Here is a 15,294-nt window from a genome sequence, read left to right as displayed (position 1 = left end):
CCAAACTCTCGTTCTGTCGGATTTTCGGACTGAACAAAGGAGAAGCAGAGCGGCTGGTTTATATAGCCTGCTGTTTATCTATTACCAAAGTTAAAGAATTCTCAGAACGTACACTGTGATGCAGAGCTGCTGAGTCTGTGAAACAAGGTTAGTTTATGTGTAATGCTTCTTAATTTAGCCTTACTTCTTGTCTGGTGTGAGTGACCTAATCCAGTAAACATACTTAGCATCATTGAACAGATTCATGAAACATTTCATCATTTATAATTATACATGGCAATATTTAGTGATTATTAATTGTAAGATCTTCTTTTCTTCAAGGATTATTCTGAAATATAAAATGATTACTTATATTATGAAATCGTCTTTTAGTTTATTTTAGAAGTTCTCTTTTGAGGAACCTTGGGGAAAGGAATGCTACTGTTCATCTTTATTATCTGATGAAGCTTCAGTTCAGCTGATGAAGTAATCTGATTAAAGAGCCTGCGTGCAGACATTCCATCTCCTGTCAGGGTAAAATACAGCAGAATGTGTGTAGCCAGGGTTATTTGCTCTGGCACATTGTTAACTCACAAGACGCCTGCTGCTTAATGAGAGTCTCCAACTTGCAATTTGCTGTTTAAGGTTAAGCTAGATGGTTTCTGCTGCTTTAATTAATATTGTTTAAGAGCACTTTTAGGACTGAAGCGTAATATTTTTATTCAGTTTTACCTACGATCTGCAAAATATATACATAGTCTCAGAATGTATAATAATTTAAAGCAGAGATGGGAGTTGTGGCTTCAACAAGTCATCTCTATGCCATGTTTTTGTTCTGCTCAGCAACTTAACAAGATTCATTGTCTGTGCTGCTGATTGAAGTTACCTGGTTTAGTTGCTGAGCTGAAGAAAAACATGGCATGGAGATGAGTTGTTAATGCTACAATTCCCCATCTCTGATTTAAAGCCCAGGGCATCAACCACACTTACAAACAGATGCATGTGTATTTTGTGCGTTGGAATGATTTAATGCATTGTGTGGTATTTACCATTCTGCACTTGTCAGTAGAAATGTACCTAAATAAAAGAACAGTTCTGACCATGCGTACAAACAGCATCTAGTGGTAGAATGGGGAACTGCAATACTGAAGGTCTCAGCCAACCACGCATGTTCCTCATCCAGAAAATATTTTTACCCAATAACTATGTCAGTGGAAAAACAGCTTTATCACATAGTGTTAGAAACTATAAAACACACCTGTGACCTGTCAAAAGGAAGGATCCTTCTGGAGCTACACCATGCTTTGGGTCTTTTTGTGGAGCGACAGTCAAATAGCACAAATCCGATTACAGTCCCCATTTAAAAGTTTGACAGCTATGAGACCCCTCCACCAAACATACACTTGCTGGTATTCCTGATTTTCGCAGCACAAATCTTCTCACTGGTGTTCTGCTTACCTTAGAAAAATGCACCCAAACTTGGGGTATTTTTTTTATTTTTTAGCATTTTCATCCACGAACTGCAGAGAAGTGTTGTTGAAAGGAGATGCGTCTCTTCCACTCATAACGTCACTCAGGATCAGTCATGTGACCCGCGGTGGCACATTTTAACATCTTTTCTGATATCGGTACCTATCGAATGTTTTCCCAAAGAGGTCCAGAGTTCTGGCACCCAGCCCTAGGAGTCAGTCAACCTTTCTATGGCTGAGATTTTACGCGTTTTTCCTCTGCTGAAGCTCTGTGTGGTCTGTGTTATGTTTACCGTTTTGCATCACTGCTGTAGCGTGGGAACTGAATACATCATGCGTTCAGAGAATTTTGACCTGAGGCTGCACTGCGTTCTCAATTATTGGTTCTGCCACTCTTTATTTATGCTACATTAATTAATACAAATTATTGTTTGTGACAAATGAAACTCCAGAGGACAAATACAGTACAGATAACTTACATTCAGCATAAAGTTTAGGACCCAGTTGTCAAAATTCAAGACTAAGACTTAAGGTATCATTTCCAGATTCCTAAATTCAATGCTTTTAGGACTTTAAGACCCCGCATGAACCCTGACAAATCAGGATTTTTCCCGTTTGTTTGAACATTCTAAACTTCACTCGTAGGAAGGAATACGACATTTTCTATGAACATTTAATAAATGAGGGCCCAGAAGTCTAGAAGGCTTACTTAAATGTGAAGTCTTTCACAAAATGTCCATGTAAATAAAGAAAAAAATGCTTTAAATACAAATGAAATTAAATAAACAAATCTGTTCAGTGTAAAACGACCCTTTTGCTGCATCCAATTAATTTTTATCCATTCTAGGTCTCTGATGGATCTTTGAACTCTAAGCACAAAGATTTTCATGCAGTTGGAATGTAACTCGCTGTCCCACTTTCTCTGAGGTGCAGCGACGTATCAAATGGGACACACTAAACAAATCGGAAATTCTTGCGTGGATAACAGCAAAGAGCTCATTAGGTAAACAGAGCAGTAAAGCTGACGACAAACGCATGACTAGAGATGAAAAAAAACTTGCCAAAATCTGTTTCATTACATTTGTTTTAATAATAACTGTTTACATATTTAAATAAACACTCTAGACTAACTTTTCTTTTAAGTAAAAAAAAAAATCCTATTCTTTTGTAAAGAAAATGGTAAATGAGTACAAAAGTTGATTCCTCTTATAAACCATTTATTTGTCCCATTTAGGGACTCATTTATTTAGAAAGATTCAGATAGTGTAAAATGCTGTAAAACAACAATTTACTTCCTCAAAAAATAAATAAAATAAAAGACAGACAACGGGACACCCAGTAGTTGGAATGCACGTTTTCCAATATTTCTTTAACCGGTTACTGATACCCCTCAACAGTTAATAGCCGGTTAACTGGAAACCAACTCACCCTAACCCTACTCTTTACACTTTTCCTTATTCTTTTAGACAGATTAGAAGACGGACGCAAGCAGGAACGTCATGGCAGACTGATCTGCTTTTGCCGGTTTCGCTTCAGTTTGTTGTGCCATGTTCTGCCAGGCTCAGCGCTGTGATGCGAACCTTATTGTGTTCCAAGAACGAAATAACTAAGAATAAACGGCTCCCATGCTGTGCTCTTTGCTAACCGCTACATGGTTTGAGCACATTTGTTTGGTCATGTGACGAGCTTATTTCTTCTTCTGTGGTTGCCCAGTAAACATTTTGATAATGACGCTCTTGCACCCTCTAGTGGCACAAAATATGTTACATCCAAGTACAGCAGAAGGACTTGAAGCAATTAACCGGGCAAAACTATTTTAATCAGTTTCAGCATTAACAGAAATGAACCGGTTAACTATGTATATCCCTACCCAGTGGTTTAAGGAAGACAACTCAGCAGACGTAAAAGTGCCGGAAGTCACAGAAACTGTTCATGCAGACATGCATATTCAGCTCGGTCCCACAATAGTGAGCACCAGGCTTTTTGCCTTGTGTGTCTCAGGAGTTAGTTCGGGAAAACAGTGCAGCAAGTCTCCATCGTAGGGTGTCTGAGTACGTGTCTACACTCAACTGTGGGGTTGAGTGTCTATGTGGAAGTAAAATATTAGAAATTATCTACGCTGTAGTTATGTGTGCAAGTAATGCACAAGTACAAGTTGAAGCAAAAGTTATCCAGCAAAGTTGATACTTTGACACTAGATAGAGACAATAAGGAAAGCTTTACACCTCAAATGGCCAAAAAATATTTAATAAAAAAAATCCAAACAAAAACATACATACCAGAAATACAAATGTAATAACAGTTTTAAAAGAATTAAAATTAGCAGGCAACCAGAAACTTTACAGACAATAAGGTCAAATTTTGATGGAAGCAAAGGTCTCTTCAAGCAGAGTTGCTGTCAAATCATTAACAGAGACCTAAACTGAACCCTCAGGCTTCAATTACAACAGCTACCAGTCACCCGTGTTAAGAAGAAAAACAAACCACATCCAAGTGACTTAATCCTTTAGAAACAAGGGGAACAGTGGCCTAAAACATCCATGTCTGTATGGTTCTGGTGCATTAACTCCTCTCACTGACTCACAGTACAAGGTAGCATTACAACACAGAGCAGGAGCCGAGAGTAATAACAACCTTAATTGTTTCCATGCTCATTTTATCCTGCTAACAAACGCACAGCCTGAATGGACAACGGTGTGAACGTGATACTTTCCAGCTTAAGTGAAGGGGAAAAAAAGCTCGAGGCTGGTAAGCAATTAAAATGTGCCTCAGAAAAAGAGATTACGGGGATTGTGTTACCTCAAGTCACACAAACCCACCTGGGAATGTCACCTTTAAAGCTGCAGACAGCCAGAAACATTATTAGCTGTGGCCATTTGGACCAATTGATGTAGATTTACACCAAAAAGTCACACTATTTGCAATTTTAGATGAACAAATGCAATCAGTGTGAATGGATCTGATAATTATACTTAAAATGTTAAATGTTGCTCTGGCTGATCTGCTGTGAATGAAGTAATTCAGTGTGTGTTCAGAGCACCTGACCTTTCCGTTTGAGCTTGATTTCACATGCTGAGCAGAACTGTGACCACACCCAAACACACCCACCTACAACACACCAAGCAGTGCCAGGTAAGTGATATGATCCGGGCTTTGCAGGACTACTACAAACTGCGCCCATTAAAAGGCTGAGAGCTGGGAAACCAGCCACTGTGGCATTCATTGGACCTAGCTGACCAGACCTTCAAGACACATTGGGTGTGTCCAAATCCATGGGAAGGATGCTTGTAAAAGTGCGATGACGTCACAGCGCAGCGACGAGTACTGTCCGAATTCCAAGAATACTCATTCTCACGTCCTCAAACGCGTCCTCACTCCGCCCACATTTCGAGGACGGGTCTGTTGTCTCCTCACAGAACAAGGCTATCCCAGCATGCTTTGCGCGCCGGCTGTGGATTTTCAACAGGCAGAGAAAATGGGGAGAGCTACAACGTTTTAAACGTAAGTTTGTTAAAAGCTAGCCATAGAAACCTTAAAAGCTTAAAGTGGTTCAGTTTATAGACATTTTTCGTTTGTATATTTGTTTTTTAAATTACATTTTAGCAGAAATCAGCCAGAGCGAGTTTGTATCGCGGGTCCCAGTTATTCCCGTGTGTGCGTGTGCGTGTAGCGAATTAAACTTGTCATTTGTTTTAAGGACAACGGAGCAAAGAAGTATTTTTATTAAGCTTAGAGGTGAAGAGTTTACACACAGCCACAGAAGTTTTTCTGTGAAAAGTAGTTTTACATTCAGGGATTTACACAGCTGACACGTTTTAATGAAGTAAAAATAGTTTGTGTAAAGAATAGAATTTTTATCTTCTCATGTGGATAAATGTAAAAAAGTGTTTATTGCCTTTTTGTCACCTGTGATCTGATTTTCTCTGTAGGACTGCAGGTGTCCAGGGTCAGGAGAGGCTTTACCTGGTGGTCATCCTGGGAGAGAGGCCTTCTACTGTCATCATGCTAATGTTATTTAGCTGTTTGATATTTGAACACATTTATTAAAACAAATACTAATAACTTTCTGGTCATTGATTTTATCACCAGTTTTATTATTACAGATGTTTTTTGAACATGTTACATGAACAGAAAATGAAAAGATGATAAGGAGACAAGATTATTTATAATAGGTTACACTTATTTACATATTGAAACCAGAATGGACCAGTTTTGTATGGTTAAAGCAGGATTAACCTGAGTGACTCTTCCTGGATCATTTATTTAAACTGAGTGAGCAGGAAGTCTTTAACAGTGCAGCTGGATCTGCTGCAGGAGGATCCAGACGTGGATGGAGGGCTGGAGCAGACCCGTGGCTGGACGTTTCTGGCCAGAGGAACATCATACAGGACGGTCTGCAGAGAGAGCTTTGGGACGCTTCCTCTCACTGTCCACTCCATCGTCCATCTACAGGGACCGCTGGGCTGGCTCAGACGACGGCTGTTACATCTCTGAATGACTTGCCTGTTAACAGTAGTGGTGGTTTGCTGGTACCTCCTCCAGGACAGAGCACCACTGACCTCCTCCACACACATCTTCCTCAGGCTCATCCTCCAGACCCACAACTTCACCAGCACCGATGCAGATGTTCAGCACAGTGCATGCTGACCTGTAATAGATTAAATAAAAGTTTGTTTGTTTTTTTTAATACAAAAATATGAAACAAAACAAATAACCTGCAGTACACTGGTTCTGTTCAGTTTAAAGAAAAGCAGCAGGGAATAGTTAAATAAAAACTACAGAGAATTTACATTTTTAAGACAGATCTAATCATTATTAGGCTTAAATTGAATAAACAAATGCACATTGAAAACAGTTCCATGCTATTTTATTAAAAAGCCTGTTTTTTAAAACGTTTTACCCTCATTTGATGCAAAATAAGTTCTACGGTCCAATTTACATTAGAAAACATCCTACTGCATTCAACATTTATAATGCATTTGGTTTATATTAATTACCTACATGTTAATACTCTGTAGTAATGTGTTGTGTATGTTTAACAAGTTCATTCTGTAGCTTAAAACATACATGAAACCATCTAAAGTTAACACTTAAGTCCTGAAAGCTTCTAGAGTAAACAAAGTTACTTTACCTGAAAACGGTTGTGAACAAACGCTGCTGATGGACGTGAAGCTGCTGTAGCTCCTTAATATTCCTGCTCCATTTTCACTAGCTTTAGCATTTTTCCTTTGCGTGTAGCTGCCGCCACGGCTGTGACGGGACCTACGGGCCACCGTAGAGGTGAAGGCTAGACTGTCCGAATTCAGAGCCGCTGACTTCCGGTTTCAGCGGTCTTAACAGACCGGCGAGGACCTGTACTCATAAGAATCCTTCCTGTGGATTCGGACACACCCTTAGCCTCCTGTTACACTTCCTGTTCTATAAAATCTGTCTTTTAGTTTCAAAGGAACTAGATAGACTAGCGTGTTCACCACTTCTCTTTTCAAATAAAATGTCTCAGACTAAAGATTGAGAAATATCGTCCAAACAGACCTTCAGCTGCTCAGAATTCTTACAAATATCTCAGCGCTAAGGAGCTATTTCCTAAATGCACATCGAATAAGATCTCACTTATAACTTATGCTAAACTGTAATAATATAATATGTATTGGAATTCATAGTCTGAGAAGTGCATTATGCAAGTGAATGTTTTCAAAGCTCTGAAAATGCAGTCAAACACATATTTGGTATGCTGATTAGATTAAGGTAAAACTGAAAGTTGATTTATCCAACTTGAAATGAAAGAAGGGCAGTAAGTTTAAACTAAAATTATATTACCATGAACATTTTCACATAAAAATAACACATTGTATCTGAATTTTGTAAAAATGACCAATGTCCTTCACTTGAAGGACGGTAGTTAAGTCTAGTAGCAGACAACAGGCTTGGTCTTCTGTGATTCAATGCTGCTAATTTATTTTAATATATCCTTGAACATTCACATCTTCCTAGGGAGCAGTTATTGCTGATACATTTCACATTTGATATTTTAGTTTCTTCATATAAACGGGAGTTCAGCCTCATTAAAAGGCACCAACTGATCCAGGATCATATTCTAAACTAGTATTCAACAATTCAAGAGGCATCCCCTGCAGAGCGGGCAGGAACCTTAAGGAATGAGAAGCCGCTGGTGAAGCAATAATTATATCATCAGTAATTATTATTCCACAATAAAGCTATATTCAAAGAAGATTGAGCTAATGTTATGTTTGAATAATATGTAATATAGTGATGTGTCGGTCGTGAACAAACCGGCTCTAGGAGCCGGCTCTTTGAAGTGAACGAGGGGAGCCGGCTGTCATTGGGAGCCGTCCCCTCCCCTCCCCTCTTGCTTTGGTGAAAGCTACAGGCGATTGGTCAACATGTGTGACTGCGTGTCCAGACTGTCCACACACAGAGCAGTAGGGGCGTGGAAGAGGAGGATCAGACTCAGACACACAGCAGAGCACATGCGGGTGGAGGGAGAAAAGAGGGAATGAGGAGGAAAAAGGCAAGCGAGAGAGGAGAGTGCGACGAAGACGGTGAGAAAATGAACGCCAGCAGTCAGAAAGTGAAAATTTCTTTAAGTGCTCAGTTATTAAATCCTTATAAATGATAAATATTTGATATATTGCATTTTTCTACAGCAGTAAATCATTTTACATATAGTTTTGCATTATTTTGGTTATAAATGTACTTTACGCAACAGAAAATCTGAGGAGCCACTTGGGAGCCGGCTCTTTTTGGTGAGCTGAGCCAAAAGAACCGGCTCTCTAAAAAGAGCCATAATTCCCATCACTAATGTAATAAGCGCCTTATTTTAAATTTGCATGCAACTCTTTGCACCTAGTTTAGACTTGCAGTGGCACTTTGTTATTTTACTATTAAATGAATGTTTTAACTTGCAGTTTCATTTTCTAGGAAGTATGTAGAAGAAAAATGAATCAGATATGTCCAGCAGAGTTTGTATTAACATAAAAATCCCCTCCTCATCGTTCGATTGGCTCACCATGCTGCCAGCCCCTGGTGTAGACAGTGACGCTGGGAGCTCCTCTTCAGATCCCTCCCTCCCTCTCCTCCCGTCTCCTGGGCTTTGTCGTGCCACCAATAAATCCTGTAAAGATAAAAAAAATAAAAACACACTACCTTCAGACTTGTGAGTGTGGGCGGCTGTGAAGTATGAGCAAGTGCTTAGATCCCAAAGCTTCTTGGTTCAAGGTACAGCACACAGAAAGGAAGCTGGAACTGAAACAATAAAGCTGCCAAGTGTAATGAATGTGCATTTATTTTACAGAAAAAAACAACAACAACAAAAAAACTACAAAATTCTTATAAATGTGTGAGAAATAAAGCTTTGATGCTTTAACTGGGTGCCTGAACACAGACTGTTCTCAGTAAATGAGGTCAAGGCAGAGTAAAAACACAGCAGCACACATGCAGCGCTGCAAGCAGACATGCAGGAACGTGTCAGCCGTGTACTCTGACACAACTATAGTGACACTAGAACAGATCAGCTGACTTAACTGGAGACTCCCCGATTCATAGGAAATGCCAACTCAACATTCCCCATCAGATTACCAGCAGACACAACATTCAGGATAGCTTTTCTCCACACTTATATAAAAATATTTTTAAAAAGTCAGGGTTAGGGTTAGATCAAGATCTTAACACTGTAATGATAAATAAGTTTCTAAAATCAGTGTCACCAAAATGATCATAAATTGGCTTTAAGGTGTTCATCTAAAACTAAACACTGATCATTCTTTCTTCTTGTGACTTTATAAGCTCAGTCAGGAGGGAGAAGTGTGCTCAGTTAACGTTTAAAATGAAAATAAAACTTTTCAGCTGCTATCAGACAAAACATGGACAGTTTCACATCCTGAGGTTTAAAGATCAGACTAAACAAGAAGCTGAAGGACAATGTGAAACAGCATAGGTTTTGACTGTGAAGGGCTGTCTTCTTGTTTCTCACCACGTAGTTTTCCACCCCAGACACACCCCCTTTTGCACACCACTCTACAAAAATACAATGAACACGTACTCAGCTCACAAAATCCTCTTTTGAAAGTTTACTCATCTTACCTCTGCGGAAAGCTGAAACAAACTTCTTATTAAAACTTCTTCACTTTTAAAAGCTGAATTAAGGCTCTGTGTTTTGCTAAGTCCCAGTAGCAGCCGTCTCCTAAACACGGACGGGTTGTAATCCAGAGCATGATGAACTCCCCCTCCCTTTGCGTTGTTCCCTCCCACTTTGCTTTGCACTTCTATGAAAGAAATGTTACTACATGGCACTGACTGCAACCTATTACCCACCTTCAGCAAGCCAATAGTTTATCAGAAGGCATAGATATCTGATCAATCATACAGAAATATTACAGCATACATGCAACTAGCAATTACTGTTTTATGACTAGTTAGTTTCTAACATTTGTTTGGAGTGGGTCATTTAAAGTCTTGTTGTTGAAAGAAAAAAGGACTCAGAAAACAAGCTAATCTAGACGTTTGATTAACCTAAACAGAAGAACTTTAAGTTTTTAAGCAGAAAACAGATCTACAGAGAATAAAAGTATATTTTTAGCCAGTTTGTTACTAGGTAAAAGTTAAAAATAGTTAACTGCTGTTAAAAGCCTTCTAAAAACTGTTTACATTGAGCAAGATTGATAAGCAATTGGCTAGTTTAAGTGCAGCCATGACCAAAGTGTCCTGTCATCTTCAAACAGCTCCTACTGCCAAACTTTCATAGAAGTTGTGAGATCATTTCATAAACTTTTCACACCATAAAACCAATCCAATGGTTATTTACAATAGCAAATCTCACCAACAGCAGCAAAATGTACAATTTTGGTGCATTTAATATTTCTTTTAAATGTCTGAGCAATGTTGAATTGACAGCTGTTTGAAAAGTTTAAAATAAATATAATTTGCATGACCTGCTGTGAACCGTGGTTTTCTGACACCCCCCAAATAAATAAAAAAACTGAGCACAATCCAGAGTGGCCTTTTATTGTGGCTGGTCCATGGCACACCTGTGCAATTTTCATGCTGTATAATCAGCACCTTGATACGCCACACCTTTGAAGTGGGAGGGATTTTCTAAGCAAAGAAGCACTCACTAACACAGATTTAGACAGATTTGTAAACAATATTTGAGTGTAATTGGTCTGTTGTGAATATGGAAAATGTTTCAGATAATTATTGTTCCTATTGTGTTTTATTTTCCTGCTATTTTTTAACTGCTTTAAAGGGACTTTACGGAGTTTTGAATTTTTATGCTCGCGATTGCCCCCTCAGGCCAAAAGCGTAACGGCAGCTTCAATAGTAGGCTTGTGCACGAGGCGCGCATGCTGTACGTGCACACTCCTTAACAAAAATACCGCGTGTGTGTGTGTGTGTGTGTAGCCCAGAGGACAGGAGAACTAATTAATTAATTAATTTGGTTCTGTACCTTTCTCTTCAGCACAGCTGACAAAGGTTTATGATGGGTCAGTCTTCCTGCATGCTCAGATCATTCCCTTCCCTTGCTTGAAAAACTTCCAAAATTAAACTTGAACCCACATCTTTTTTTTTTATCTGTGAATTCAATGCCGTTCAGCGAGTCTCAAATAAAAATTTGGGCATCTTACTGTAAAAAAATACCAATAATGTAAAAAAGAAACTCTAAACAAACTATGTTCACACCCAGAATCGAACCCAGGTCTCCTGCACGAGAGTCCAACGTCTAACTAGGTGAGCTACAGCACCAGTGACGTCTTTGGCATCTGTAATATTTATATCCTTGATTAAAGCTAAAACAATGTTCAAAGAATGGTTCGGCACGAAAATGGCTATTTAGTTGCTAATTTGCAGGAAATATCTAGAAGAAAGTAGCTAAGGGTCCTCAGAAATGTAGCTAGGTTCATCACTAGGCGTTAGGAACAGCGACAAAGTCACTGAGTTGGCACTACCTTTCTCTGCTGCTAAAGCTACTGATAGCAAATGCTACGGGCTATGCCTGAGCGTGAACGCGCATGAAGCAGCCTGCTCGACCCGAGCAGCCCACGTTTTGTGATTTTACAGAAAAACAGGCAATCACAGTAAAAATGCCAGGGCTCATTCTACAGGACCAGGGCATTGCAGGAGAATGTATGAAGAAGAAATTTATTATTTCTATAAGTTTTGACTGTCAAAACTTCCATAATGCCCCTCTAATTCTCTAATCTTTATTTTTTATGAATTTATCTATTTTTACTGTTCACTGTTTTATCCTTCCCATTATGGACCTTAAAGGCCCAGAATAAAGTTTGATGATGGTGAATTGAGTTGAGCTCAGCTCATGAAAAATAGGAGCAAAAACAAGTAAGGATGGGTAACTTTGACATTTGAATCAATCCGGTACTAATTCCCGGTACCTACGAATCAATACCGGTACTTAACGGTACCAATTTTTGATACTTTTGAGTGTTTAATATTTTTAATTCTCTTATACTTAAATATACATTTTTCTCAATATATAACAATATTTGATAAATATCACGATAAATAACATTCAACTGTTTGTATTTTAACATCGTCCTTGTAGTTTTATAAGTTGATAATTAAACTGAAGCAAACATCTTTACTGTGAACTAAATTTACTGTATATCTTCATTCCTTTTGCCGTCCTTTCATTAGATTTTTCCTACTGAGAAGTTAGAATTTCCGAGGAGAAAGCGAATGCACCATTAGCTGATCACAATGGTGGCAATGGAAGCTAACATAACAAGCTAACGTTATCTTAAACAGTTTATTTAGCTGCTGGAGCAGATTAAAACGATGATGCCTCACACTTAGATCGTTGTCACTGGTTTCGTCTTCACCTGTCGCATTTAGTAAAGTGAAGCCAAACTTAAGAGCGCGTTCATGTTCTTCTAGTCGGGAATTCGGAGTTCTGAGGAGAAAGCGAACGCACCATTAGCGAAATGGAAGCTAACATATCAAGCTAATTATATTTACCTACCGGAGCAGATTAAGATGAGGATGTCTCACTTAGATCGTTGTCGCTGGTTTCATCATCACCCAGTTACCCATCACATTTATTGAAGTGGACCCAAGCTTTAGCGTGCATTCTTTCTACCATGCTGTTCTGTTTACAACTGGCTTGCAGCGAGCGACGACATAACGCTCTTGCGCATGTTGTCTTGGCAAGTTCTCGTTATGAAGGACGGGTACCGAAACGAGGAACCGTTTGAAATGACGTGAATCGGTGCTCGGTCGGTACTATGGAATTCGGTTGGTACCTTAAAAAGTACCGAATTCGGTACCCATCCCTAAAAACAAGTGTTCGTTTATATTTTTGATCACTGTATTTTTAGCAGAAATGGAAGTACCAAAAAAACCTTTATCAACTGTTTGTGCACATAGTGAAACATAAAATCAGATATGCAAACTAAACTAGGAGCCAACCGATGTTTTTTTTTAAAGGCTGATGCCGTTACAGATTTTTAAAGAATTTTGTTGCCGATGGTTGATATCTAAAGCAGACTATTAAGGCCGATATATACATTTTAGCAGCACGTTGATTGTGAAAGACAACAGAACACTCACTGTGAGCAATATAAATTAAATAAGTCAACAAATCTCTTAATATTTACTCAACTTCAAATATAAAACAAACTCAAAACATAAAAAACAATGTGTTGGGGTCCTTGGGTTCCTTCTTCAGTCTAGTGGTGGTGGCAGTTGGCCACACAAGTACTTTATTAGGCCCGAGCAGCGAAGCGCTGCGAAGGCCTATTGTATCTGCTCCGTTTATTAGGCCCGAGCAGCGAAGCGCTGCGAAGGCCTATTGTATCTGCTCCGTTTATTAGGCCCGAGCAGTGAAGCTGCGAAGGCCTATTGTATCTGCTCCGTTTATTATTAGGCCCGAGCAGCGAAGCGCTGCGAAGGCCTATTGTATCTGCTCCGTTTCTTTTTTTTTTTTTTTTTCTTCTTTTTTTTTCTTTTTTTTTCTTCCGCGTCTTTGGACGGCCTTTAGGGGGTCTTAGCATATCCAAAAACTCACCAAATTCTGGCCCAATATAGAAAGTGCGTGAAATTTACGTATTTCACTGGCAATGTGAAAGTTGGTATAAAAGTGTTTCAACAGCGCCCCCTGGAAAATTAAAAATACCCCTCCGCATTGACCTTTTTTCATAGTAGAGTGATAAAATTTGGTACACCTGTAGAATTCAACAATACGCACAGAAAAGCCTCTTGCACCCATGGTCAATATCAAACAGGAAGTCGGCCATTTTGGACTAAAGTGGCCATTTTTACCCCATTTTGGCCATTTCTAGGCTCTATATTTGGTTAAACAGTTTGGTCATTTTTCGCACGATTGTCTCAAAAATAATGTGCGATCGAACAGAAGCGATGGACGAATCAAATGAGAAAATAAAACTGACTTTTCGTAAATACTGAAGAGGCGGGGCCAGGCCTCAAAGTTCGAGCACTCGCCAAAAAAATTCAAATTGCTATAATTTCATAAATGAAAGAATTACAGTTAAAGTAATTTTCTATGGACAATCGTCATCGCCCCCCGAAGACAAATGAATGGTTGATTGATGATGTCACATAAGCCCCGCCCCCTCACGCCTTAAAAGGTCAAGTTTTACTGGGAAATTGTCCAAAATTCGCCCTTTCAACTAATCACCCCATATTTCTAGCAGGAAACTGAAGACAAGTTGGGGTTGCTTGGCGTCACTTTATGGGAGTTTTCTCCAGAAGGCGGGGCTGTGGCGGCGCGGCGAAGTCAGGCGTACCGACGTGGCCTTACGTTTGCCTACCATTTCGTCATTTCTAGAGATATCGCCACAAAACCTCTTGTGAGTGATCCTAGTCCAGCCTCCAAAAAAATTTGATGTGAACATCCGGTGGGCGTGGCCTATTTTCTGAAATAGCGCCCCCTAGGACCATTAAAACTGTCAGCCCCAAGCCATGCTTTGACTGAGGATTTCGAAATTTGGTACACTAATGTGGTGTCTCAGGACCTACAAAAAAGTCTCTTGGAGCCAAGTGCAAAGTTGCACAGGAAGTCAGCCATTTTGGTCCAAGTACTCGATTTACTGGTTTTCGCACACGTTGTTTGGAGAGTGATGCTCCATCGCCCTTTTCACCAATCGCCTTCAAGCTTCTGCTATATACTCTTAAGACATAAAGGAAAATTTTCAACCGTCGGATTTTAAATAAGTATAAAGGTGTGGGCGTGGCTAAGCCTCAAACTTTGACCTGTCGCCACGCCACTCTTTTTTTCACAGCTCCCTATTGGATTCCTTTTACCCAATCAACAGCAATCTCTGGCAAATAGCAGCTGACAAGTTGAGGTCACTTGGTCTGCAGTACTGGCAGGTTTCGAAAAAAGGCAGGGCTTTGGGAGCATGGCGAAATTTGCCATCACGCCATGGCAATACGTTTGCCTCTCATTTCTTCAATTATCGTAACATCGCCACAAAATGTCTGGTGAGTGATCTGAGTCTGACCCCCAATAGAACTGGACAGCTGAAGTTTGTGGGCGTGGCCTATTTTCTGAAATAGCGCCCCCTAGGACCATTAAAACTGTCAGCCCCAAGCCAAGCTTTGACTGAGGATCACGAAATTTGGTACACTAATGTAGTGTCTCAGGACCTACAAAAAAGTCTCTTGGAGCCAAGTGCAAAGTCGCACAGGAGGTCGGCCATTTTGGTCCAAGTACTTGATTTAGTGGTTTTCGCACATGTTGTTTGGACCTTGATGCCCCGTCGCCCTTTTCACCGATCACCTTCAAACATCTGCTATGTGCTCTTAAGACAAAGGGGAAAAAATTCAACCGTCGGATTTTAAATAAGTATCAAGG

At 39.7% G+C, this 15,294-nt stretch overlaps 1 protein-coding gene across 3 annotated transcripts in view; it reads right to left on the bottom strand.

The window, feature by feature from the left end:
* mtmr4 (myotubularin related protein 4) overlaps positions 1-15,294 on the bottom strand; it is a 109,082-nt gene that overhangs the window by 45,046 nt on the left and 48,742 nt on the right. For 2 of the 3 annotated variants that reach the window (XM_070555921.1, XM_015961800.3), the window contains exon 2: positions 8,476-8,580. In XM_070555921.1, the coding sequence (XP_070412022.1) occupies positions 8,476-8,478 (3 nt within the window). In that variant the 5' untranslated portion in view covers positions 8,479-8,580. Of the gene's footprint in view, positions 1-8,475; positions 8,581-9,548; positions 9,787-15,294 lie in introns of those variants that run through there. The other variant, XM_070555922.1, reaches the window with a different exon arrangement.

The sequence above is a fragment of the Nothobranchius furzeri genome, chromosome 10 (assembly GCF_043380555.1).
Source record: "Nothobranchius furzeri strain GRZ-AD chromosome 10, NfurGRZ-RIMD1, whole genome shotgun sequence".
In the NCBI taxonomy this organism is placed as follows: Eukaryota; Metazoa; Chordata; class Actinopteri; order Cyprinodontiformes; family Nothobranchiidae; genus Nothobranchius; species Nothobranchius furzeri.
The sequence above is the reverse complement of the archived record's forward strand: the minus strand, read 5'-3'. Positions and strand labels throughout refer to the sequence as shown.